The sequence below is a fragment of the Crotalus tigris genome, unplaced genomic scaffold (genome assembly GCF_016545835.1).
Source record: "Crotalus tigris isolate CLP2741 ecotype Arizona unplaced genomic scaffold, ASM1654583v1 scf7180000024167.7108832, whole genome shotgun sequence".
NCBI lineage: Eukaryota > Metazoa > Chordata > Lepidosauria > Squamata > Viperidae > Crotalus > Crotalus tigris.
The window spans coordinates 2,265,861-2,291,602 of record NW_024100417.1 but is presented as its reverse complement, the minus strand read 5'-3'; the positions used below and the strand labels follow the sequence as shown (position 1 = coordinate 2,291,602).

At 39.0% G+C, this 25,742-nt stretch overlaps 1 protein-coding gene across 2 annotated transcripts in view; it reads right to left on the bottom strand.

Moving 5' to 3' along the window:
• LOC120299010 (copine-5) overlaps window positions 1-25,742 on the bottom strand; it is a 129,745-nt gene that overhangs the window by 52,104 nt on the left and 51,899 nt on the right. The window contains exons 7-9 of one of the 2 annotated variants that reach the window (XM_039323355.1): window positions 12,063-12,122; window positions 8,238-8,301; window positions 1,115-1,218 (exon numbers count right to left, since the gene is read on the bottom strand). In XM_039323355.1, the coding sequence (XP_039179289.1) occupies window positions 1,115-1,218; window positions 8,238-8,301; window positions 12,063-12,122 (228 nt within the window). Of the gene's footprint in view, window positions 1-1,114; window positions 1,219-8,237; window positions 8,302-8,487; window positions 8,561-12,062; window positions 12,123-25,742 lie in introns of those variants that run through there. The other variant, XM_039323356.1, reaches the window with a different exon arrangement.

The window sequence follows — 25,742 nt, the reverse complement described above, 5'->3', positions numbered from 1 at the left end:
GAAAGCGTTTGCCTAGAACAGTGGTCCAAACTACCAAACCTATCAGATTTTGATTCTGGGAATATGGATCTCCATCCTGCTCACACAAAAAATGTTAGGGTCTGAGCCTGGGAATTTGGATGCAAGACAATATTTTATTTCAGCACTAGCCTTGCACTTTGAAAATTGAGGAAAATGTTCACAATTTCAAGGAGATCTGACTTTCAGTTGCCTATTTAATTATTCAGAATTGTCAGCTAGGGAATTGTCTTGTTGTTAGCTAACTTTTGCCCAGACCTTTTTTCTATTAAACACAACATCTCATTTCACATCTTACTGGCTTAGTGAACAACTTCAGGAATATTCATAAATCATCTTTTTAAAATGATCCTGAAAGTTGAAAACTTAGCATATTTAGCATAGTCTTTTTATTTTCTCCTCAAATCAGTTTTTTACTTGAACTGGTCCAAAAAACTCTTTCCAACTCACAAGAAAAGTTTGTTCAATTGACATGGTATGATCATGCATAAGAACAGATAAAGCTTCAATCACACAATCATAGCCATCATCTTGATTTTTTTTTTTACCATATCCTATAGATCCCATAATTCTTAAGACTGCAAAACTGGAAGAATGCTAAAAAAAATACTTATCCATCCTGAGTTTAATAGTCAATGCCTCTCTCACTCAAGCTTTTCTTTGATATTATTGCAGAATGCTGATCTTTTCAATTAACCAAAATGACTGTATTTTTGGAATGTGAGGTAAAGAACATTTAAGAAGGAGGGACCCATTGTTTTAGTGTCAAGCCAGATTACATATGGCTACAATAATTTTGTCTGTGATATGCATTAGCCTGGACAAGTTCTTTATATGAAGCTTTTGAAAGATTTCTTACTAAGGAAAGCCTGAACAGGGAGCAGCAACCAGCTACACTGATTGACCTAAACAAAAATCTGTTGGATCTTACTGGCATTTGAAAGAGTGATCATCAGAAAATGCAGACTTATAATCCAGACTGGGAAATCACAAACAAAATTCCAGAATGACCAGCAAGTTGTTCACTGTGTGCTAGTGAAGAGTCAGTTAAAATTGGAACAAATCTATTGCCAGAAAAAAAACCACTTGTACTCACGTTCCATCTTCATTACTTCTGAAGAACACCATAAAAGGGTCTGATTTCCCAAAGAAGTCTTTCTTGTCCAGCTTGTTGGCACAGAACTGCATTGTGGCTATATCCTTGGAATTGGAAGAAGAAAATATATTGTCTAACAGCATTGCTGTTGAGCTAACAGAGCAATTTTAAGAAGTTATACTGGAAAGTGGTATAGTACCACACATAAACATAATAGAGTTTGCAATTGGCCCAATAGGAAATAGCAAAAAAAAAAAAAAAAAAAAAAAAAAAGACTCATCATGGAAAGAAATTCTAATCCAGTGTGTAACTGAAAGGACTACAATAGCATGAGCAAGGTTTGAAAAATTTGGGAAAGCTATCAGTTTGGCATCAAACAAGGATACTGCATCTACAGCTAAGACTTTTTACTCATAGACCTTGGTACTCAGGTATTTTCTTTCCCCATCAGTCTCTGGAACATACACTGAAGCATGTTAAACTGAACTCTTTATAGAAGAGTTACAGCTTGCCAATGATTTTCGTAGTAGATAAATCATCCACTACACTTTTTGACTTCCTGGCATTTAAATCAATCCAGGCCCTTAGGATTATAATGGAACTGGCTGCTTCCGTGAGTTAGATAAATACAAACAACTTTATATATTTATCAATCAGCGTCACTGCTACTCTGTGATCATGCACACAAAAATCTTGTTAGGATTGGCATTCCATAAACACAATAAACTTGCTAAAATATTCCCACTAATTCTTCTATAAGTTGCATTTTCACTTGCAAGAACATGTGGACTTTATGTACAATTTCCCCTGCTCTGCATTTTTTGCATATTTTTCCTAGATCCTCCATACATTGCTGCTAAATCAGGTCTCCCTAATCTCTTTCCTATTTGCCATAGTTCAACATCATCCTGTGGATTAGGTCCAATGCTCAATCTTATCAAAGTAGTTTTGAACTGTGATTTTGTGCTCTGAGATATTTCTCAATTAGCTCTGTATCATCTACAGTTTTGATAAGCGTGCCTTCCATTGCATTTTTAGGCCATTTATCTAGATACTGAATAGCAGGAGGCCAAGGATAGAGTCCTGGGGAATCTCACTTAATCCTTCCCACCGGGTTAATACAGAACTACTCACAAGCCCTCTTTGGATGTGATTATTCAACCAGTTACAAATCTAACAAACCACAGTATCATCTAGCCTAGGGGCGTCAAACTCAATTTCATTGAGGGCCGCATCAGCATTGCAGTTGCCCTCGGGGTGTGTGTGTGTGTAGGGTGCAGCCTACTGGGTGGGTGTGGATGGAGTGGGTGTGGCCTACTGGGTGGGCATGGCCAGCTCTACATCGTTCGCATCAAGGGTGCCTGTGGGGGCCTGGGCAGGAGGGGGACAGATCTGAGGGTCTCTGGCAGAAGGGGGTGGGATTGGGGCAAGTGTCCATTTCTTCATTCCTCATAATGGGTGACACCTCTCCAGCATGCACACAGGGGGCGGGGCAGACACAGCAGGGGCTGGTTCCTCGCTGTTTCTAGACGGCCTAGTGGAGCTAAGACTGAATGCATTTCAGCATAGATGGCCACCACAAAATTGTACATTAGCTCCAGGCTGGCCTGGGCCAGGGCCAAGGCAGCAGGGGCCGTTCCCTCACTGTTTCCAGGATTGCTTCACGGGCCACATGAAACCACTTTGCGGGCCGCATCTGGCCCCCGGGCCTTGTGTTTGACATGTCTTATCTAGCCCACATTTATCCTTTCTGTCCACAAAAATATCATGAACGTCTTTGACAAATGCTTTTCTGAGATCAAAGTATATTACATCCACAGTGCATCCTCAGTCTTTTAAACGATTCATGTTTCATAAATAGAGGAAACACCAGACCACTATTTTTCTACTTGGCAACTTGAAGATATGTGAACTTCAACTCCCAGAATTGAACTGGGATACATCTTTAAGTTGGAATAGAAAGACAACACACAACTAACCATCACAGTTAGCTCCTGATAATGGTAACATTCTTTTTAAAATGCTCATAGCCACACTGCTTGACAATTTATTTAGCACAGATGCTAAATAATAGGTACATATTTTTCCAGGTGCTCCCTCTACCATTTTGTATATTGGTTGCTCTTATCTAGCCTTCCAGCACCACCAGGAGGTTTCAAAGAACACAATCAGTTGGCAGGAGTTCATGTATAATACATTTTTTTTTTATTTCATGCCTGCCAGGAACAACCATTTGGCCTGAACTAGCTGCAGATACTCTATAAGATATTGCTGTGTTAAGAAAATAATAGCCTTGCTGTTGTAAGCCAAATGTTTCAAGCTGTAAACCACTGAAGATCACACTGTGTCTTGAAGTGTCATGTTTGAGATGAAAAGTCAGTTTGATGAGACTTTTTCCACCAGTAGGGAAGCATGAAAGGAGGCCAGAAGAGATTAGTACCCCATTAATCAATCCTTTTTGATTGCAATTCAAGACATTTTTGTTCTGCAAAATTCTCTGCCAGTGCTGCTTGAGGCAGACAGCAGTGGTTATTTTCCAGGAGAAAATGAGCGAATCACCGTGTATGGACACTGAATTTTTCCAAAAGTACCACTTTAACTGGGAGAAAAAGAGGAATAGAGCATGCAGGGTAAAATAAAAAAGAGCCATGCTGTCTTTACCTTTTTGAGGAGTGGTTATTACGTGGTAAGGCATTTCTGATTTTCTGGATTTTTTATTTTTATTTACTAATTTGGATTTCATAGTTTATAAACAAATACCTAGGACTGCTTGAAGCTTAAAGTGAAGAAGAAAAACAACAACCACAGATCAGAAATGTAAATTGTAGAGTTCAAAAGAAGCAAAAATTCAGGAAGGTTTGACTTATGAGAACATGAGCAAGTTTCCTTATCTCTGCATGTTGTACATGTTTTCATGCTTCCTAAGGGAATTTGGAAAGCATTAAGAAATGGAATACCACTGCTATTTCTGTTTAATGTACCTTGCAAATCATACAGGAAAATGCATAAGGAATGAAGCACTGAACTTGGGCAACAGGGTGACAAATAACATTAATATAAGATATATCTCTGGAGTTCATGCCTCAGGAGCAATGGTATATGAATAAGCACCCAGGATGCCAAGAATACACAAAATGCATCTTTCCATTTAAGAAAGCTGCACTTTAACCTAAAAATATCCTTGGGGATTAGAGATGGAAGGAAATTTTGATTAATTTGCATTTGGAGATAAATGTAATAAAATTACCCTTCCTAAGTCAATATGGAACTGGGATCCAATTATCCTATGGTATTAACATTTCTCAGAATGTTGCAGTACAATCTCCTACACAATTAAATTATATGAAAAATGTGTGTTTCAGGGGGATATGCATATGTAAAACAGATTTAAGGGAAACTCCTTATATAAATTAGCAAATAATCAGACCATGTCCCATGGAAATACCCTTGCCTTGTGGATGTGCTCACTGAAAACAAAAGATGTCCTTGGGAAGGACATTAGAGTGAATCCTTAGGACTACTGGCTCTCCAGTATAATGGCTTCTTCACTGACATTGTTTGAATCAATGAATCTTGATGCATCACATGGACTTCAGTGGATGAAGCATCTTGAAACATTATCTGGTTTCCTTGGCAGGCGCAACACAGCAGTTTCTTGTCCATTTGACTGACTTCCTTTTCCAAGCTATAGTCATGAGTAGATCTTTGATGTTAGAGTGAAGTTTGTAAGCCACGGGCAGGGAGATATGGTGAAGAAGCAGAGCCATCTCCTGCTTCTAATCATCTTCTTTGTGCAAGCGAAAGAGTTAAGGCAACTTCTAGCACAGGCTGCAGGACCGCTCATGTAAAGCTAATTGCTTAGGTCTCGGTTTGTTGTGATGGAAAGGGGAGTTAAATTCCCTTTACAGCACAACAGATGGGCTGCTTTGAATGCATTCAAGCGTACCCCTGAAATTCTGACTGGATCTTATGTCAAAAGTAGCACGCAATAGCAAGTGCGTTGAAAGAGTAAATACAAACATGCAAACCTTTCCACATACTTTAGATAATAAACAGGGCATGTGTATAAGCATTCAAGCATTCAAAAAAGCAATAGAGATAAAATACAACATGATATAATTCACCTAAGCTTTCACCATGTACATGGTGTGTGCACCCATTTCCACAGATATACACACAAAATACTTTTACATGGGTGAGAAAGTGCTGATCTGCATGCATGATTTGAAGGCATGGGAATTTAACCTGAGTATGTCTGAGGACAAAGAATTGTACAAACATGTGTAGGAGAGAAATTAGGATTTTATTCCTCTTATAGACATCAGACTTGTGGGAGAGATGAGGTGAGATAGTGATATTGTTTGTGTTAACTTCTGTACGTGGGAGAAAAAGAAATTGAAAATATCTGCTTTGCTGGAGTTTAGATAGGCTGATGCTTTTCTAGAAACAGCCATTGGTTTACTTTGCTCTCTTTGGTTGTAAAGAGATAGTGAACCTTTACTGGCCCAGCAATACTTGACTATTGGGATCACCCAAGCATAGTCTCTTTCTCTTCTTTGTCACCAACACAACTCAGTCATAACTCTTAAAGCTCCAGATGCTCTGAACCTTTTCTGTGGAAGAAAGCATGCTTTTCTTCTGTCTGTGGCAAAAACAAACTTGAGAGCACTTTTTAGTTCAATTTACTGTAAAGAAAATAGGCTGTGAAAAAAAAAATCCACAGCAGCTTTCCCCTGATGGGATAGACTCCAAATACATATTCAGTCTGACTAGTTCTCAGAAAAGAATGAAACTCTGCCTTTTATGATGTGTGTCCATTGAGAATAATTGTTCCAAGTTGATCTTGTGAGCTTCATAGAGAAGTAGAGAATGAAATCTTGGCCTTTCTATACCTAGTGCAGCACTCCAACACAATCTATGCGCCTGTGCCTTCGAGTCAACACTGATTCCTCACAATGGCTTGGACTAGTAGTTTTTGTGACAAGATTGCAAAGTAGTTTGACTTTGAGGACTTCCTAGGGCTGAGAGAGAATGACTGGCCAAAAATCACCCAGCTGGCTTTGTGCTGATAGTGGCTGTAGAACTCATGCTGGTTTCTTGTTTAGTGCCTTAACTGTCACACCTAAAGGGTTCTCTATTGCCTGTCTGTAATGAAGCTCACTATATGTCTCCTACATCTTACAGATATTATTTCATCCAGATGAAGAATGGCTTAACACGAAACGTTTGTTCAATATTGGACATATGACAGCAGGCCCATTTAACATAACTCTAATATGAGCTCTACTAGCTCCCATGGACTTCTGGGTATAATCTAAGGTGCTGACTCTTAGCTTTGAAGCTCTACATGGCACGAATCTCAAGTACTTGCAGGATTGTCTATTCCTAATAGTGTCTGCCTGTCCCACCAGACACGAAGAAGTGGACGTGGATTGGTTCCCCTTGGTGAAGTAGTGTCATTTGTTGGGACCTAAGGAGTGTGCCTTCTCTATCATGGGGACGACCATATGGAATAACCACTTCCTCCCTTTTAGATGGCCTAACCATGTGGTCTTCCAGAAGATTTAAAGACTTGCCTTTTCTGCCCTGGGCACTGGAGCTAGGATGTTAGTAAAGTCTCTGTGTATATATGTTTATTATGTGATTAGGATAATTTTTGTGGGAACCTCAATTATATTCTTTTAAGTGATTTTATTGTTGTGTGTGTGTGTGTGTGTTTGTTTACTACTCAGGCACTTATATAAAGTTGTCAAAAATAGTCTAACTAAATAAACATAACAAAAAGAAAAAAAAACAGAAAGCAGGACCTCCCCCCCCCCAAATATTCATGCTGTAATTTCCAGTACCATGATAACTTGGGATATGAAGTTACACAACTCTATCCCAGATTTATATCTGTTTCTCCTCAAACACCACTAGGTATCAAGCCCATAATCTTCCTCTGTCTGTTTTTTTAAGATATTCATCAATTTTTGGTGAGCATCCATTATTATCTTTTAAACAACACAAATTTTAGCTCTTTAGTTTTCAGCTATAAGCATTCTTTTGGTACTAATGTTGACTGTAATCTTGGTTCATGTTCCCATAATTATGATGGGAAATGTTCAGTTAACAATTACAGTAATTTCCCTTTTTGAGAAGTAGGGTGAAGTATCTTGCTGCAGCCTTTTGACTCCCTGGAGCTGCCCAGTTTACTTCTACATATGATTGACTCCTGCTGATCTATTAGTGAGGGCTCATCTGATTTACTTCTGCATGATACATCCTGCTGAGAGTTTTACTCATATTGCTGGCTGCTATCAAACTATTTAGCTAGGAAAGTATGTTATATTTCATTTAGAACTAGAAGTATGTTATATTTCATTTAGAACTAGAACTTCTGCTATAGCCCTGCCTTGCAGAATATTCTCCACTTGAAGATTAGAAGAGACCCAACGCTGTTGGCTTTTCACAAAGCTTTAAAAACCTGTCTGTGTACCCCAGGCCTGGGGCTTGGAATGGGTTAAGTGTCCTGTTACTTGCCTTTACTATTAGTTGATTAACCATGATGGCTGCTGTTTATACTTATCTATTTTGTAGATGTTGTTCACTGTTTCTACAGTTTTAAAAATTGTTTTAAGTATTTTATAATTTTATAATTGTAAACCTTCCAGAGTCACTTGGCTGAATTGAGTGGCTATAGAAATTGAATAAATAAATAAGTAAATTTCAATGGTTTTACTAAATACCCACAGGTCTGTACGTATACGTACAGCTAGCATTTTCCCCCAGAAGGGGAAGAGATCTTCAGTGAGCTAGTACTGCAGTTGTGTGGGTCAGGACATAGAATAAAAGCATTTAAGAGTAGCAGTTTTTAGATGGAACTTGCTTAAATATATACCTTATATGAGGTTCTGCATCACAAAAAAATAATATCAGAGTCTCTCATTATCTTTCACAACATGATATCTCTGATTCCGATGCAGCATAGCGTATCTGTGTAACTTTAATAGAACAACTTTCTAGACCATCAGGGACTCCCTAGCACTGGGGCTTTTGAATTCAAAGGCATCTTTTCTTCTTTTGACAAGCTTTTTGAAAGCAAAGACATGAACAGAAATTCAAAGAGAAAAGAATGACTCACCCTACAGTTGCCCAGTTCTTCAGCTGACAGAATGATGGTGCCACATTTTTTCCCTGGAATTCCTCTATAATAAGAGAGAAAATAGTTTATGAAGTGTGTAGAAAAGGGAGGAAAGAGACAGTTTGGCTGATGTTTCCATCCGTCTTTGCCCCCAGTATAGAATAATGTCAATTTTGTTTTTCTGTTCCATTTGCAGTGTCTCTTTTTATGAAACTCCAAAATGTCAGCATTAAGTCTGAATTTTCCAAACCTGTAACTTCTTTTCTACATTCTGCAATGGAGTAGCAAGAAGAAGAGATAGCTTTGAGGGACAGGCTAAAGAGCCACTACCAAGGCAAAGGCCAGATAGAGGATGAGTCAAGGGCTGGAATGTAACACAAGTAAACAAACCCATCCTTTGCATGAAGATACAGGGAGGGAGGGGGGAAGCATGTTCAGACTTGCACAAATCTATCATTAGGGCTGAGAATACTGTGTTTTGATTAAGGCTTTGATCAACACACTTTCAATGAATTTATGAAGCATAAAGGTGCCTTGTGTTTGGTGCTGTGTGAAAACATCCTGTGAAATCAGCTCCAGACAATCTCTGATGAATGTGTGTGCATGCATAGAAGATATATTTGCCAAAGCAGAGCAGCTGGGCTAAGCAAGTTGGCCCGCACAGAGGTGAAATGCTTGACCTTTCCCCTGTCAAGATACTGCCTTAAAGCCCAAAGCTCCATTTCCATCAAGTGAAGCAGGACAACGTAACACAGGGGTCCAGACGTGTCACCAGGAAACTGGGCCCACCCCATTGCCAGCACTGGGGAAAAAGCTCCGATACGTTGCGAACATCACGAGATGTCGCATGTTTGATTTTGGTTTAACTACTGAGTGCCTGTGTTAGCTGGAGATAGTAGGCTTTATACATAGTAATGTTCTTTCATGCTCTATTTATTAATTATTTTACTGTTGTATGGTTTGGATTCCCTTATAAATGTCTCAGTAACCCTGTACATCTTTCAGGGAACTCTGATAGGTGGATTAAATTAACCAAGATATCCAAAGTGTGTAGCTTTTTCAAGCATCAGACTTATTCTTAGCCTCTCTTTAAAATACTGGAGCCATTTCTAGGGGTTTTAATTAATCTACTATTGATGGTTGACTTTATGTGTGTATTTCTATGTGGAATTGGTTGTTGGCTTGCTGCAAGCTATCATTTTGCTGACAGCTGACACTGTAAAAGTATCTTAAATATTACAAATTAAAATGAGTTCTTTCAAACATCAAATATGTTTTCAAAGGTAGTATAAAATCTGAATACCAAAGAAAGTTTTTTTCCAAGTTAAAACCATATGATGGTTTGGGGCAAATTAAACCACTGCCCGAATGTGAAGCAACTGAACTATTTATTTGAATGCTCATATCAAGTTGACTATTGAGAGACATAACTCAAGAAAGAATAAAGCTAAGAAGAAAAGCTGTTTACCTAAAACCCCTTTTTTCTTTTTAAAAAAGTGTCAGTTTTATGATTTTGTCCATTTAATTCCACACAGACAGATGATGTCTTGGATAATGATGGTTCAAAATGGATTTAATCTTCAGAGTTGATGACAAGTCTATTTGTTCATGGAGTATGGAAATTAGAAGTATGACAGTGAATAACTAATATGATCTTTCAAATATAAATCACATAAAGCCCTAAATTATATCAGAAGGATTATCCTACTTATGATTTCTATTATTTTCATTCACCAATAGATGAAGAAAGGATTGGTTTAGAAAAATGATATGGTTATACATACAGATTCAACTAATAATAAATGGAAACATGAAAATATTCTATTTCTTATTCTATGTGGCGATTGATGCCTAATGATCACAGCTCCAAACTCTAAACTCTCTTCATAGTCAAAGTCAGAACTAAAGTGGTCAGTATGAATAATTTGCATTACTTTCATAGGCAAGGTTTGATTTTAAATATCATCTCTCAAATGGCAAATGGAGCAAGGTAATGGAATGGTGGACTCAAAATCCTGGTTTGTGGTAATGGCCACCGTCATGAGTTTTTTCCATGTATCAATTTGAAAGTGGCCCAGCAGGTGGCAGCACATAGCCAGATTTGGTTGATCTCAAATCACTTCTGAAGAACTGGATGCAATTAATTCTTGGATGGGAGACCACTAAGGTCCCAGGCAAGATTGGAAAATCAAAACATTCCTTGAAGGAAACAATCGGTTCTACAGTCAGAAACTACCTGGAGCTGTCCATGGTAACATGATCTTAACCAAAACAAGCCAACTCTAGTATTATGTGCTGGCTGATGCAATAGATATTGCAGTCATCTTTGCTACGATTTTGGATATTATTCCTTATAGGTTGTTATTGTTTACTTTCCGCCTTATATTTCATCTATGTTCCCTTTTACCACCACTTTTCTTTAAAGGGCATCTTTCAATCTGGAGCTCTCCAATTTCCTCAGAGATGGGAAGAGCCTTTTTGCTCATTCATTCATATTACAGGGCTGCCACTTGCCGTGTGTGTGTGTGTGTGTGTGTGTGTGTGTTATATTTCCATATCATAGAAAACACTGTCATACAGTTGTAGGGTTGTAATTGAACATGTCATGTATTTGAAGGGAAGCAAATATCAATCAGCCTGTCCACACATATCAGCAGTGGTGACTTCCAGTTGGGATGGGATAACTTGGAGCAGCCATGTTTAATTCACCATGGCTAATTCACCAGGGCCAACTCGCTGCGGGACAACGCGTTGCAGGACAATTAAGGAATTCAATTATTAAAAAATAATTAAAACATTATTTTAATTGTTGTCATTCACATTTTATTTTGTCCCTCCTTTGGCCTCCTTTCTTTAATGATTCTATTCCACTATTTCTTCAATACTAGTGTGACTCTTGTCCCATGGTGAGTTGTTCCGTGACAAGTTGGCCATGGTGAGTTTTTCCCAGAAAGGTTCAAGAGATATTCATGTTTGTTTACTATATTTCAGCTTTCTGTTGCAGATTTAAGAAAAGAAGAACAATTCAAGACCACAAGGAATTCTAAATCAGGCATAGAATAAATTTTGTTAATGTTATTGTCTGGCAAAAACACTCACCTCTGAATTTTTTTTTTTTTAGACAACACATATCTAGTCTCCTGATTATAAGAATTGGCTACATGCTTAACAATCCACATATCTGCCAAATATGTGTGATTATCCAGGTGATTTTGTGAACACACATGATATATTTAAATACAGATGACTCGATATTCAAGATCCAAGCTCAGTCAAGACCCACACTGGATGTTACATTCAGGAAGGAGGAGGAGAAGCACAACAGATTTGGCACTACCTGCTTTGAATATTAAATAGGAATGGTGATACTGTATGTGCCTTCCCCTTCTCTCCATACTTTATCAGTTGAGTTATTATGGGAATAAATGAGACAAGAGTTGTTGAATCCTCACTAAAAATAAAAAGAATGATAGAAAGAGCCAACAGTAATAGGCTGAGTTTGCCAAGATCACATGTGAGCTATTGTGGACTTGATCACAATAATGATATCTGAGTTCTATTACATTATGTTGTTGCATGTAAATTCTCCATCAAAGCATAAATGAAGCACTCCATCAGCAAAATTAGATTACTTTGATTTTGACCAACATTAATGCTAGGATAATCCACTGTAGGACTTTTTAAAAAAAAAATTAAGTAGATATCTCATAATTTGGTAAGAAAGACTGTGGTTCCTCGTGCACTTTATATTGATATTTTGAATGGGTGGAATGCACCAACCCTTCTCTGTTTTCTAATCTGCAGGAAAGCTTAAATATGACTTACCCATTGGAGACAGATGGCATAGGCTTCCCAGTTTTGGAATGCAATGTAAATGCTCCCATCCTGAAAAAAAGAATAAAAAAGACTTAAAATTATAATTTATTTATGTTATTCAATATATATGTCTGCATATCTCACATAAGTCACTCTGTGGGTGAATACAATTAAATATGTTAATATACTAATGCAAAATGAACATAAAAACAGTATATGAGAATAAAACAAAAATGCAGTATTAATTTCCACAAGTACCATTTCTACTCTTTTCATTCCATAACACCCTGCATGGTTTTTTTTCCCCATTCTCAACTAATGCTTTATCATAACCCAGGGCTGGTTGGTTTTCTCATTTTGCACATAGCACTGAAGTAATAAAACATTCAGCATTAAAATCACATATAATTCAACACTATAAATCAGAAATTGTCAGCTTCTTTTGAACTAAAAGGCGTTTCTAACATCTGAAGGGCCCGTCATGGGTGCTCTGATAAAATGGCAGTTGCAAAATGCTGAATTATCAAATGTGAATTACAGGTAGTCCTCAACTTTTGACCTCAACTGAGCCCAAAATTTATGTTGCTAAGTGAAAAATTTGTTAAGTGAGTTTTGCCCCATTTTATGACTTTTCTTGGCACAGTTGTTAAGTGAATCACTAAAATTGTTAGTAACACAATTGTAGAGTGAAACTGGCTTCCCCATCAACTTTGCTTGTCAGAAGGTCAAAAAAGGTGACCACATGACCCTGGGACAGTGCAACCCTCATAAATGTGGGTCAATTGCCAAGCATCCAAATTTAAATCACATGACCATGGGGATGTTGCAATGGTCAGAAGTGTGACAAATGGTCATAAGTCACTTTTTTAGTGCCATTTTAACTCCAAACAGTCACTAAATGAACTGTTGTAAGTCAAGGACTATCTGTACTCAATTTATACCTTGTCATCCTTTCACTTCTCTCCTTCCACCCCACCCTCCTAAAAATACTTCCTGCCACCTTCCTTCCAAAGTATCCACCATTTTTATTTTCCAAGAATGCCTGTAGGAATTTTGCAGGATCAGAGACACCTCAGAAATAAAAAAAAAAATCATACTTAGATGTGAATTTCTCTAATCAAAAGGGTAAAAAAATGAGTTGGCGAACCTGATGCTGCACACATTACCCCCATTCATAAATATTCCCAGATGAAATACAAATGTAAACATTTGTATTCTTTGGCAATATCTTCACTATTTATTGACCTAACTGAGATTCATTGGAATAGGAAAGTAGGAAACATCTGTTTAATTGTTATGTTTCCTACTTTCAAAAACCATCCATATTCTATCCTTGATAATCACTCAAAACTCTTCTACCCCATCTATCTTGGCTTGACATTTTGACATTGAACTTTCTTACTACTCTTAAGTCTATCAGCTGCATTGTGCCTATGTTTTCTGTTATAAAACTGATCACATTTACTGATGATTGTCATTAGCAACTTTGGATGTGGGCTTGGTTAAGTGATACAATGCAATGTTCCACTTTAAAGGCAGTGTGAGGTTGTCTCTGTGTAAATTAATGCAGTGCATGTGTGTGAAATATTGTCTCAGGCTATATGGCTCAATAAGCCAAAAACTAACAATATAGGCTAGATTCATTCACAATTCCAGGATAAACTGTGGTTAGCTAGGTTATTTAATGTGTTATTGAATAAACCAACGTCAAGCCACATACATCAAAGACTTAGTTCAGTGTAAGTAATTGAAATTGTAAAGTGAGTGATACAGAAGTGCAAAAATTGATAAAAACATTTGACAACAAACAACATGAGCCCCTGAAAGGATAAACGGAAATTCCAGTAAGATTTGGGGATGTTGTTTGAACACGAGCTGAACTCATCAACTGCAACAGAAATGCAGAAGTGAATTTCCCTTATGAAGTTCCTAAAAACATCTCCCAGTATGCAGTTATATGATGAACGAGGAAGGAGACTCTTCTGGCCATGATGCCCTGAGTCCTGTTTCTGTTCACTCGCCCATCCCAATTCTCCTTCTTTACAAAGATTCCCCCGAGATCACATGCAGCACAGAGATATGATAATTGTAGACTCTGCATGCCTGCCAATGCTTAATACACAGCATGACCTTGACAAAAGGTCTCAGCTCTAGAATATAAGTTAGCAATGCTGGGCATTTTCCAGACAGCAGGCACCTAATGTTGCCAGTCACATTATACCATTCAGCTTTTCTGTATTCCCCTCTTTAATGAATTTCTTATAGAAGAAAAAGTAGATAGATGCTATAATGGCACTTCCATCTCCCCACTAAAATTCTGCAAGGCATGACAATTAGACAGTAAAAACCCTTGCAAGAAGCACCCCTAGTCCTTATGAATATGGGTAGGGAGAAAACCACTACAATAGGGCCTGAATTTCTCCCTCCAGCATCTCCCCTGACAGCAACAATGACACCTTCTAAATTTCCTTGGCCTGAGGCCATAGCTAAAGAGACAGTGACTAATTTCGTTGATACAATTTCCCTGACAATATTTATAGAACTTGACTGAGGTTCCCTCCTCCTCTCCTGGTATATTCAACAGTTGAAGAGTCTTCTCTCTGGCTGCTTCTGCTCATACGTTCAGTTGAATGGGAGGCAACTGGGAAAAAATAGCTTCTACAGTCAGTGGGAGTGTCTTCCATCCCTTTTATTCATTAGCAGGATTGGTTCAGTAAATAGCATTGCATTGAACTGATTGAACCAATTGTCTTCTAATGGTCAATTTGACCAATAGGTATTGGGTACTATTAGGTACTATCTGGTAGGTGGCAGTGTCTATAGCAGGGGTCTTCAAACTTGGCCCTTTCATGACTTGTGGACTTCAACTTCCAGAATTCCTCAGCCAGAGTGCCTGGCTGAGGAATTCTGGGAGTTGAAGTCCACAAGTCATGAAAGGGCCAAGTTTGAAGACCCTTGCTCTACAGCTAGCAATTAGGAACCTGTGCCTTCAGGTTCATTAGATTCATAAATTGTGCTTTCTCCAGGTGCTCAAGACATACATAGTATTTCTCCTTCCCCAACGTTATACCCACAATAGCAACCCTTTAAGGTAGGCTAAGCTGAGATAATGCCTGGCTCAAAGTCACTTAATGAACTTCCATAGCTAAGGGCAGACTTGAATTTGGATCTCCCTAGTCTCAAGATTATTTCATACAATCTGCAAAACTATCCAGCTGTTTTATTTCTCCACTTCCCTATTGTTCTGCTCCTTCTACATACGGTGGCATAACCTAGTGCTCAATGTTTCCTTTTTATTCTCTCTCTCTCTCTGCAGTTTGAAAGTTTGGGGTTATGCAGGGATGGTAGCATGAAGCATCACTACTGTTTGTTTTATACATAATGTCAAGCAGGCCTTGCCCTCTTGGTGTCCTTCAGATCTGCTGAATTATAACTCTTCAGAATTCCCAGCCCACCTGACCAGTGGAAGTATTGATTTCCAACACATCTGAATAACACCAAATTGTGGACATGCTCTGAATGAAAGCTTTGTAAGCTTTAAGTCCACGTGTTCTTCCCATCCTATTTCTGGCAGGGTAATGAGATGGAGAATAGAAGAAGGAATCCCTTCAGACATATCATTAACCTTTGCCTAAATAAACAAATCTTCTTCAACTTGGGCATCTTTCAAATGTGGGGATTTCAAATCCAGGAATTTATTCCAACGGCAATAGAAAATTTCAGAAGCTGAAGTCCACAGATCAGAGTGCAATCAGTATTGGTTACCTGATTCCGAGCCCAACAATGAGGAACTCAAGTTAGATATATCTCAGATACCACAATGACTGGTAGACAGCCCCTGCAAAATAAGCAATGTGGCTTTCACCATATGATGCTAATCCATTTTTAGCAATAAGGGAGCAAATTCACCAAGGTTAGTTCCTGTTACTGAGCCTCAGAGAGGCTTTTAGAGTCTCTTATTAAGATTGTGATCACCATGCTGCCTGAGCAATGTTAGTGGTAAGCGAGCAGAGATGACAGATTGCCCTAGCTGCAGTTACTTGACAGTGAAGCGCGGGAACCTTTCTCCTACCAGCTGGAGAGCACTGACTAACAAATTGCAGAGACAAAGGACATGGCTTTGCCAGCTGCCATTTCTCTAGCAAAAACTGAAAATTTATCCAGACCTTGCCATTAACTCATAAGGCTCAAACCAATTAGTCTTCAGTAGCACTTAAGGAACTGGTGAGGAAATGATTGCTGTACTGAACATCTCCCCAAATACTTACATCAACTTTCCTCAGACAGATGCCCTCCAAGTAGGGTGAACTTCAACCCTCATAATCACCCAGCCAGACTACGGAAAGTTGCCCTACACTGTACACTGGGATAAACGATTCTACTTGGGAAAGCAAATTCTGCCTGCATTGTTGCAAATTTGTACATATTAAGAATCTGATGAACTGTACATGCAGAAGCAAGACCAAGGAAACTCATCTTATGTACAGTCAGACTTCCTGAAGAACTGGGCTCAGGAAAGAAGAAAGGAACAGGTTCTGAAACAGTAAAGCAGGAAAATGGCTAATTCTAGAAGAGGGGAAAGAAAAGAAAGAAACCGATTTGCAGAAGATATAAAAAAACAATTTCAGGTGCAATAAAGATAACCTATGTGAAAATGGTTTGCCAGAATCTTTCTAAGCTTCCTTTTTCACAGACTGTGCTGACAAGATGAATTTAATAAGCCAAGACAGAGGAAATCAGTCACAGCTTCCCTTTTTGCAGATCAGCAAACTGGAACAAAGATTCCTGATAATGTACTCAATGCTTTCAAATTTCCAATGGTCACCATAAAAATCAGCACCCCATCACTATGGAAGTAAGATGGAAGGGACAGCAAAGAATTATTCTTTATTGTAACTGGAATTTTCCCTGCTTGCCCCACTTTTTTATTGAGTCGGTGCAGGATTAAGGGCTGCTTTCTTCAGCTGTTTCTCTCTCATACATAAACAGATTGTTTAAGAAATCATTTTCTGAATTTCATACCCTTTCCTCATTTTGGCCACAGTGATAGCCTGGATTCTGTCTCAGCCATCATTAAAACAATGCCTGATCAGTGAATTTCCCTGCTTCATTCTCCTACCGGTCCCAGAAAAAACATGGGCTAATTGCTTTTATGGCTCTTCCAATTGCTTGGGCTAAAATGAAAAACTTGGCAAAATCTTGTCAATTCTATTTGGGAGGAAGGGACGGAAGGAAGGCCAGCACTTCAGCAAACAACCTTTGAACCTGTAAAAAAAATGAAAGAACCCCACACACCCAAAGTTCGGCTTTTCAAGGGAGGTATTCCTATGCAAAACAGATATTGAAACCCTGGTAGTGCAGTGGTCAGAATGCAGTATTGCAGATTGATTGGCTCAGGGTTGACTCAGCCTTCCATCCTTCCAAGGTTGGTAAAATGAAGACCCAGATTTTTGGAAATAACATACTGACACTGTAAATCTCCCAGAGAGTGCTGTAAAGCACTATGGAGCAGTATACAAGTTTAAGTGCTATTGCTACTGAAGGCAGAGAGCAGGCACATGGAAAAATATTCCCCAGAGCACCCACAGCCAATTGGAACAGACACACTTGTACATAATGGAATGAAGAATAACAGGTCAAACAGATAGCTCTACTTGCACCAGAAGAAGACCATAAATATATCTGATGGTGGCTGATTGTCCAGCAGCCTAGGGCATGTCGAGAACACCATCCACTTCTACCATTTGACACAATAGATAGCCCATCTTCATGCTGGAGCAAGCATAAATTGTGAATCAGCCCTAAGCAGCCTTTATTGTATGAAATAAATATGAAGCTCAGAGAGACTTCAAGAAGGTCTTGTTTGTCTCCTATCAAAAGGTTCAAGATTCAGTAGTATGTCAAGACCTGGCTTGCATGAAGAAGAAAATATAAAGAATCTAAACTTCTGCACTAGAAAGAGCTAATGAAGGAGATCCCATAGCATCGTATTTTGTTTGGGAACCAGCTACAGAAGCAGAAAGGTATCGCTTTTTCTGATTGTTCTAAAGAGGAGCTGATAGATTGATTCCATGTCTACCTTTCTCGTCACCTTTCTCCTCAATACATTCTGAAAAATAGCCCTGAGGTTGAACTGTGCCCCATCCCACATGGGCCTTTTATAGCCTTGATGAATATGGCTTCTTTCCCTTTGAATGATGGGAGGCAACATTCTTTCACTAGTATATCTGAATTTGGTGGACCTGAACATTGCACAGGGCAGCAATCAGCTTATAAACAAGAAAAGCTGTGAAGAATTATCTGCATAATGAAACTGAGGTTCCCATAACAAATAACTACTAAGCTGTGTTTTGTATGTGTATGTTGTTGGGAAAGAGGGGGGAGGAGATAAATAAACAGTTGGATGGATGAATTTAAAGGATGGCCAAAGAAGATTGGACCATTTGCTCCACACTTTCAAAAATTTCATTAAAGAAAGAAACTTAAAAAATAATAATCTCATGGGAAATAATCTTCAATTAACTTAGCCCAAACCATACTTAAGAAATCTGCTGCCTTCGGGGCATCATTTTATTAATAAAGCCTGTTGGAATTATATTGAGAAACATAATTCAGGGGGGGAGCCATTTTCACTACCAGCATGTCTTCTGTTGTTGTCAGAAGAGGGCCAAATGAAAAAATAAAATCCACTGAGCACCCACAATAAGTAAAAGACCTCCAGGCCATCCAGCTTCTTTTGTAGAGATATTCTGAGCTTCTGATCTGATACCAAACACCAGGCCAGGAGCTGAACAGCCTCCTAATTCCAAAGCCTCCAAATTCTTAAATGATAATAATTAAATGCAACCCAGAAAAATGTACATTATTGTTTTCCCCTAAGGAGGATAGAACTTAGGTATTCTGCTTCATCTTCCCAAGTCAATGGGACTTCTGTGATGAGAGTTGCAAATTAGCACACCGACTTCCTTGTCCTGTGATGCCCTCTCACTTTTACTGAAGCAAGCAGCAGACAGATGTTTGAAATCAGAAATCCAAGCAGGTCTTCACAGGCTATCCAGGTCTTCCAAATTGTCCAATTTTATTGCACCAGATTTTTGGAGTGAAACATGAGGGAGCAGGAGCACTGACAGGAGAAAATGTACTTGAAAGGCCTGCTCACAGCTCCAGGAAATCTAAACAGAACTATAAACTGTGCCAATATAGAGTCATGTCTTTTGCTTCTTATTAAATCAATACTGTTGTGATTTTGCTTTGAAAAACCTCAGTCTCCCAGCTATGGCTCTTGTGGAGCCATCAAACAGTTCATGCTGAGAACAGACTGATTGGGCCCAATGAACTGGGAAGTAAAGGACATTGGTCTACACTGGTCCCTTGGAAGGCTGCTTCTAATATCATCTAATCATTAGGATCCACAAGACATTCCTGTGAATGAGAGACTTAAGAAGCTATAGACTTCAAGCTACAGCAACAAGTTTATTTATTTATTTATTTACAAATATTTATATGCCGCCCAATCCCGAAGGACTCAGGGCGGCGTACAAAGTTAAAACAGTCGTAAAATAGTAAAATGATACAGTCATATCGCGAGTCCGATCATATCCCGGCCCCCCGGGGACATCAGCCCCAGGCCTGCCGGAACAGGAGAGTTTTAACGGCTTTCTTAAAGGCCGGCAGGGTGGGAGTAGTTCGAACCTCGGGGGGAAGTTGATTCCACCAGGTCGGAGCCACCACAGAAAAGGCCCTTCCCCGGGGGCCCGCCAGCTGACATTGTCTGGCCGACGGGACCCGAAGGAGGCCCAATCTATGGGACCTCACCGGTCTCTGGGAGCTGTGCGGCAGAATGCGGTCCTGTAAGTAACCTGGCCCTATGCCATGAAGGGCTTTGAAGGTGATAACCAACACCTTGAATTGCGTCCGGAGACCCACAGGAAGTCAGTGCAGCTTGCAGAGGATAGGTGACACGTGGGCGTACCTTGGCGCGCCCACAATCGCTCTCGCGGCTGCGTTCTGAACCAACTGCAGCCTCCGAACGCCCTTCAAGGGTAGCCCCATGTAGAGCGCGTTACAGTAATCCAGTCTTGAGGTGACAAGGGCATGAGTGACTGTGAGTAAAGCCTCCCGGTCCAAATAAGGCCGCAACTGGTGCACTAGGTGAACCTGTGCAAAGGTCACCCTGGCCACAGCCAATAGATGTTGTTCCAAATTTAGCTGTGAGTCCAGGAGGACACCCAAGTTGCGTGCCTGCACTGAGGGAGGTAAATTTGCCCCAGATGATACCATATTCTACAGGTGACTCAGCTGACAATATTTTTTTTTCTTTATTAGATTTGTAGAGGGGTATACTGCCCTTTAGATAGACACTCACTCATGCTCTGGTCACACTCATGATTGGATAACTACATGGGGCTGTATTGAATGCCATCCAGAAGCTATAGTTGGTTCAGAATTTGGCAGTGTGGGCAGCAATGGGAATATTGCGTTATGAGCTGCACCGATTACCAGTTGGCTTCTGGGTGGTTATCATGGCAGAACTCCTGTCTTTCCGAGGGATCACTTATTTCTGATTAATTTGGGCTATCCAGTGAGATCTGGCAGAGCAAATGCACTCCAGGTCCCATTGATTAAACCGTGTCATCTTGCAGAACTCAGGAGGAATGGTTTCTCTGTTGCAACACCTGCAAAATCCCCCCTTGCCTGGAGGTCCATACATTTCTCACATTTTTGAAAATCATTAAAAACTTGGCTGTCTCCCAGCCTTTGGAAACTGTAGTTGTGGAGTCTCTACAAGTTGGATTTTTCTTTTCTATTATTAAATGAGCCTTTTGGTCAGCTATTTTTTCTATATGTGTTGTTTTCTTTTTTTTATTGTAAACCACACAAAGTTGCTAAAATACCTGGTTTTGAGCTGAATTAATTAAATTGTTATTTAATTAAGTTTTTCTCTCATAATAGCAACTCAGTGAAGTAACCTGGTCTGAGAGAGAATAACTGATCCTAAGTAATCTAAGGAGATTCTAATGGTACCAGGTGGACCTCTATGGTTGATGATTTCTATGATCCTAATTCAAGACTTTCACCAATATACTAGACTTTAGAACACCTGAGAGCAATTGCTTATGTAATCCACTAAGACAGGGGTAGACAACCTTGGCTCTTTTACGACTCGTGGACTTCAACTCCCAGAATTCCTGAGCTAGCCATGCTGGCTCAGGAATTCTGGGAGTTAAAGTCCACGAGTCACAAAAGAGTCAAGGTTGCCTACGCCTGCACTAAGATATAACCATCACTGGGTAGATGTTTGTTTTTTTTAAATGTAACAAATGAATATTGTCTTCAGTTGCTGAGATCAGTGTATAGCATTGACTGGTATAGTTATTTTCAGCTTAGAGCAGGATGACTTGACCATAAATCAGCATGTATTGTATTCCTAGAAGTGGGTAACTTGGGGGTGACACTCCATAAGATTATCCATGAGCTAACAAAAACTAAAATCATTATTCAAATAAATTGCTATGCATACATAGGTATATTATATTTGGCCATATAAAAATCTTTATAGATTCGGGGGGGGGGGCACAACCAAAATGTTTGGAAGCTGCAGGTAGCTTGATCACCTCAAGTTGAGGATCTTTGGTTTTAAAGCCATTGGTAATGAAATCTGAAAAGGGAGAGAAAAAGAATGTCTGCAATAGATTTTATGGTCATTGTTACCAAGATTTCCAGTATATAACTGAATGACTCAAGGCATATAAATCCTTCCTAACTTACAGCCCTCAGGAGCACTAGCTGGAATTTATGTGAAAAGAAACAAAAATACTGATTTTATGCAGTAATTTAGAAGTGTTAGGAAGAAAGTTTTAGGACACAGAAAAAGCATCAGTGCTTCAGAAGATCAACTTCAATGAGCTACTTTATTTCTGAACTGAACTATTTTAATAATAATACCCAAAATTGTTGCATGGATAATTGTTATTATTTTGCAAAGTGTGCTGCTACCAGAACACAGTTTGTAAAATAACAGAATGGACAGTTTAGTTTCACTAAATGTCTATGGAGATTCTCAGTCATCCAGGTCATGGTTGTCCCAAAGGTGCTTTTTCAGGAAGCAACTGGACTTTGTTTTTTCTTTGAAGATGTTTCGCTTCTCATCCAAGAAGCTTCTTCAGCTCTAACTGGATGGTGGGGACTGGAAGGATTTCTATCCCTTGGAGACAGCTGTCATTTGCATTCTTTTAAAGAAAAACAAGAAAGTCCAGTTGCCTCTTTAATATCAGTAGCTACCTGAAGAACCCAGCTTTGGTCCTCAAAAGGATTTGGATTATGAGAATGATCTACAAAGAGGAACCATCTGGTGATGCTGCAGTTCCAAAATATAACCATGCATCCATCCTATACATATGCCATATTGCTCACCAAATGTATTCCTCCTTCCTGTAATTTTCATTTTTACTAGTCATTTCTACCTGGCTGCCAGTTAATTATGTTGGAACTAAAGCTCAAGAATAATTTGAGGACACTGGAGAGTCCAGAACATTTGGAGCCTCTTCCCAAAGATGTATGGGGCATGCTTAGGCACTACTGGAAGGAAAACTCTACCTTGCATTGATGAGGGTGTGAAATAGTCAGGAGATCTGAACTAATTATTACATTCTGAAGTACTTCAGGAAAACCAATTCTTGATGAAGGGAACTTCTACATTTTAGAGAAAACTGCTTGGAGACCATGTGCTGTAGCTCACCTGCAAATCTTAGGTTTACAAAAAGACAATGTATCTTGAGCACACTTCCAAAAAGCTCCAAAACAAATTCCTTAATAAAAATATATGTTCTTAGCCCTATCAGGTCTTAATGCTTGTACAGCTCATTTTTAGACTTGATCTTTTGTGTTTAAATTTGATAACTGTACATAGCAAAGCCCTCTTTTGTGAACTTCTTTCCACAGTATTTATTGTGTTCAGAATCAAGAACTCTCTGCCTCTCTTTATGTTTTTTTTCCTATCTGCTGCTTCTCCAGAGAGAAGCCTTGGGCTTTGGCTTGTTTTCAACAGCAATGATAATTAATTCCACAGTGGGCTTCTGTAACGCCCCCACCACTTGTACATGCTGCTTTGCACCTTGCATTTACCCTCCCATGGTGCATCTGAATTAATAAGCTGCTTCTCAAAAAGACAGCAGAGAGCTTCTCTTTTTCACTATATGTATCTCTCCTTTTCAATTATGGCTGGCAATTGCAAGAAGAGCATTGGCACCTGCTTCCTTCCGGAGACCCTGGAGCTGTTTTCAGACAACGAGGAAAAAGGTGTCATTTGTTGAGCCTGGAAGCTGCATGCATACTGCTGCATTAGTGACATTTTGCACTCATATCATCATCCTCTCAGCAAGGATTTGATGAGATTTGACTTAGCCCAAGAAGTTGGGATCTTCCTCAAGGATCTCTGCTGAGTGGAGAACAATAATGTGTCCATAGCAAAATCATTATACAAATGCTATGAATTGAGTATTTGCATCAAACATCAGGCTATCATTACATAATAGAAGCATTTGCATGATGATGTCATGTTGCGTATGTTATTTTGGCATTGTTATGGTTTGCCTTGGATGTCATTGATCCCACTTTGCTTCTCCTAAAAATACCAGTGGCTCTGACCCAACATATTGGTATTATGAAGGACTCATTATGATATTCCTGGTTGGCAACTGACTGTTCCCTAGATGTTGTCAATCCCAGAAAACATGATCAATTGTGGAAGATGTAACTGAAAATCTTGGCAGGCCTTGCTGTATCCTGTTTTCCTAAGGGATTCTGAGTTCAAATTTTTAAAGACACTTTACAACAGCAAAAACTCCATCCAGTGAAGATGGTCTTTAAGCACTGCAGCACGTTGATACGATGCATGGTAGCAATAGGTAGCAAATGCAGAATACTATGTGTTCAATACTTTGTATTATATTTATTTATTAAGCAAAGTTCTGACTGTCCTTCAAATTTAACAGCTCCCAATTTGCAAAACAAATTAAAAAGGATCCACAGTAAAACCAATCAAATCTAAAAATAAATCCATAATTCCAGCAAGCAATGAAACGAAAGAGAAGCATCAGGAGTACAATCAAAACAGAACATCAGAATAAGCAAAGCAAGCAGCAAAAGTAAATTGCTTAAGGCTACACCAGATAGACTTCAGGCTTGTTTCGGAATACTGCCCGTATTTTAAAATGTGGCCCACAATCCAGATTACATGCAGCAGGATAACTTACCTTTCTTTACACTGTTTTCTCCCAGCAATGGCTCCATCTTACTTCTGCCTCACATTTAAAAATAATCTACTACGAGTAGTTCTCAATTGACAGCCATTCGGGTAGCAATGGTTCAAAATTACAATGGTACTGAAAAAAGTGACTTACACTTATGACCAGTGGACATCCCCACGATTCAAAATTCAAGCCCTCGGCAACCGGCAAGTATTTATGATGGTTGCAGCAGTCCATGTAATCCCCATTTCAGACCTTCCCAGCCAGCTTCCATGAAGCAAAGCCAACGGGGGAAGCCAGAGTCATTTTAATGACTGTTATGATTCACTTAACGATTGCTTAACAACAGTGGCAAAACAAGATTGTAAAATTGGTGCAACTCACTTAACAACCATCTTTGCTTAGCAATGGAAAATTTGATTCCAATCCTAAATTAAGGACTACCTTTATCTTAAGAAACCATGTTTCCTACAAACCACCGTTCAACATATTTAGATGCCACTGCAAAGAGCAATTTGTTGTAAACCAAGCAACCATTGTTTTCATGCCTTTCTTCCTTTTCTTTTGGGAGATCATAAGCCCCAGCTTCCTTTTAATGTTCTAGCTACAGAAGGAGATGGTATACAGTTTAAAACGTGCCAAAAATTATTATTATTATTAATAATAATAATAATAATAATAGTAGTAGTAGTAGTAGTAGCAGTAGTAGTAAAGTTGGAAGGGACCTTGGAGGTCATCTAGTCCAACCCCCTGCTCAGGCAGGAAACCCTATATCATTTCAGACAAATGTCTGTCCAGTCTCTTCTTAAAAACTTCCAGTGTTGGAGCATTCACCGCTTCTGGAGGCAGGTTGTTCCACTGGTTAATTGTTCTAACTGTCAGGAAGTTTCTCCTTAGTTCTAGGTTGCTTCTCTCCTTGCTTAGTTTCCACCCGTTGCTTCTTGTCCTGCCTTCAGGCGCCTTGGAAAATAGCTTGACTCCCTCTTCTTTGTGGCAGCCCCTGAGATATTGGAACACTGCTATCATGTCTCCCCTCATCCTTCTCTTCATTAAACTAAACTAGCTGGAATTAGCTGCAAATCCATTTGACCTATAGAATCAGCACTAAAAATAATTTTTCAAAACTGGAGTGCTATACTGAATTAAAAAAAACATGAGTTTTCTCTACAAAATGAAGAAAAAGTAGCTAACAGAGCTAGTTCTAAAACAAGCTAATGCAGATGGTAAATTCAGTAAAAAGCAGATGTCCTTGGGATGAATATTAATGCATCTGAGAGGGAATATAAAAAGTTATAAAGTATGCAAATTACATGTACGAGAAATAGGAGAAAAGATTCAAGATATAGACCTTTCCTGAGGTTCATATATGTGAACTGAAATTCACTAGAGATAAAAATAGACTTTTGTATTTACTATTTTTAAACATGTTTAAATGACTAAA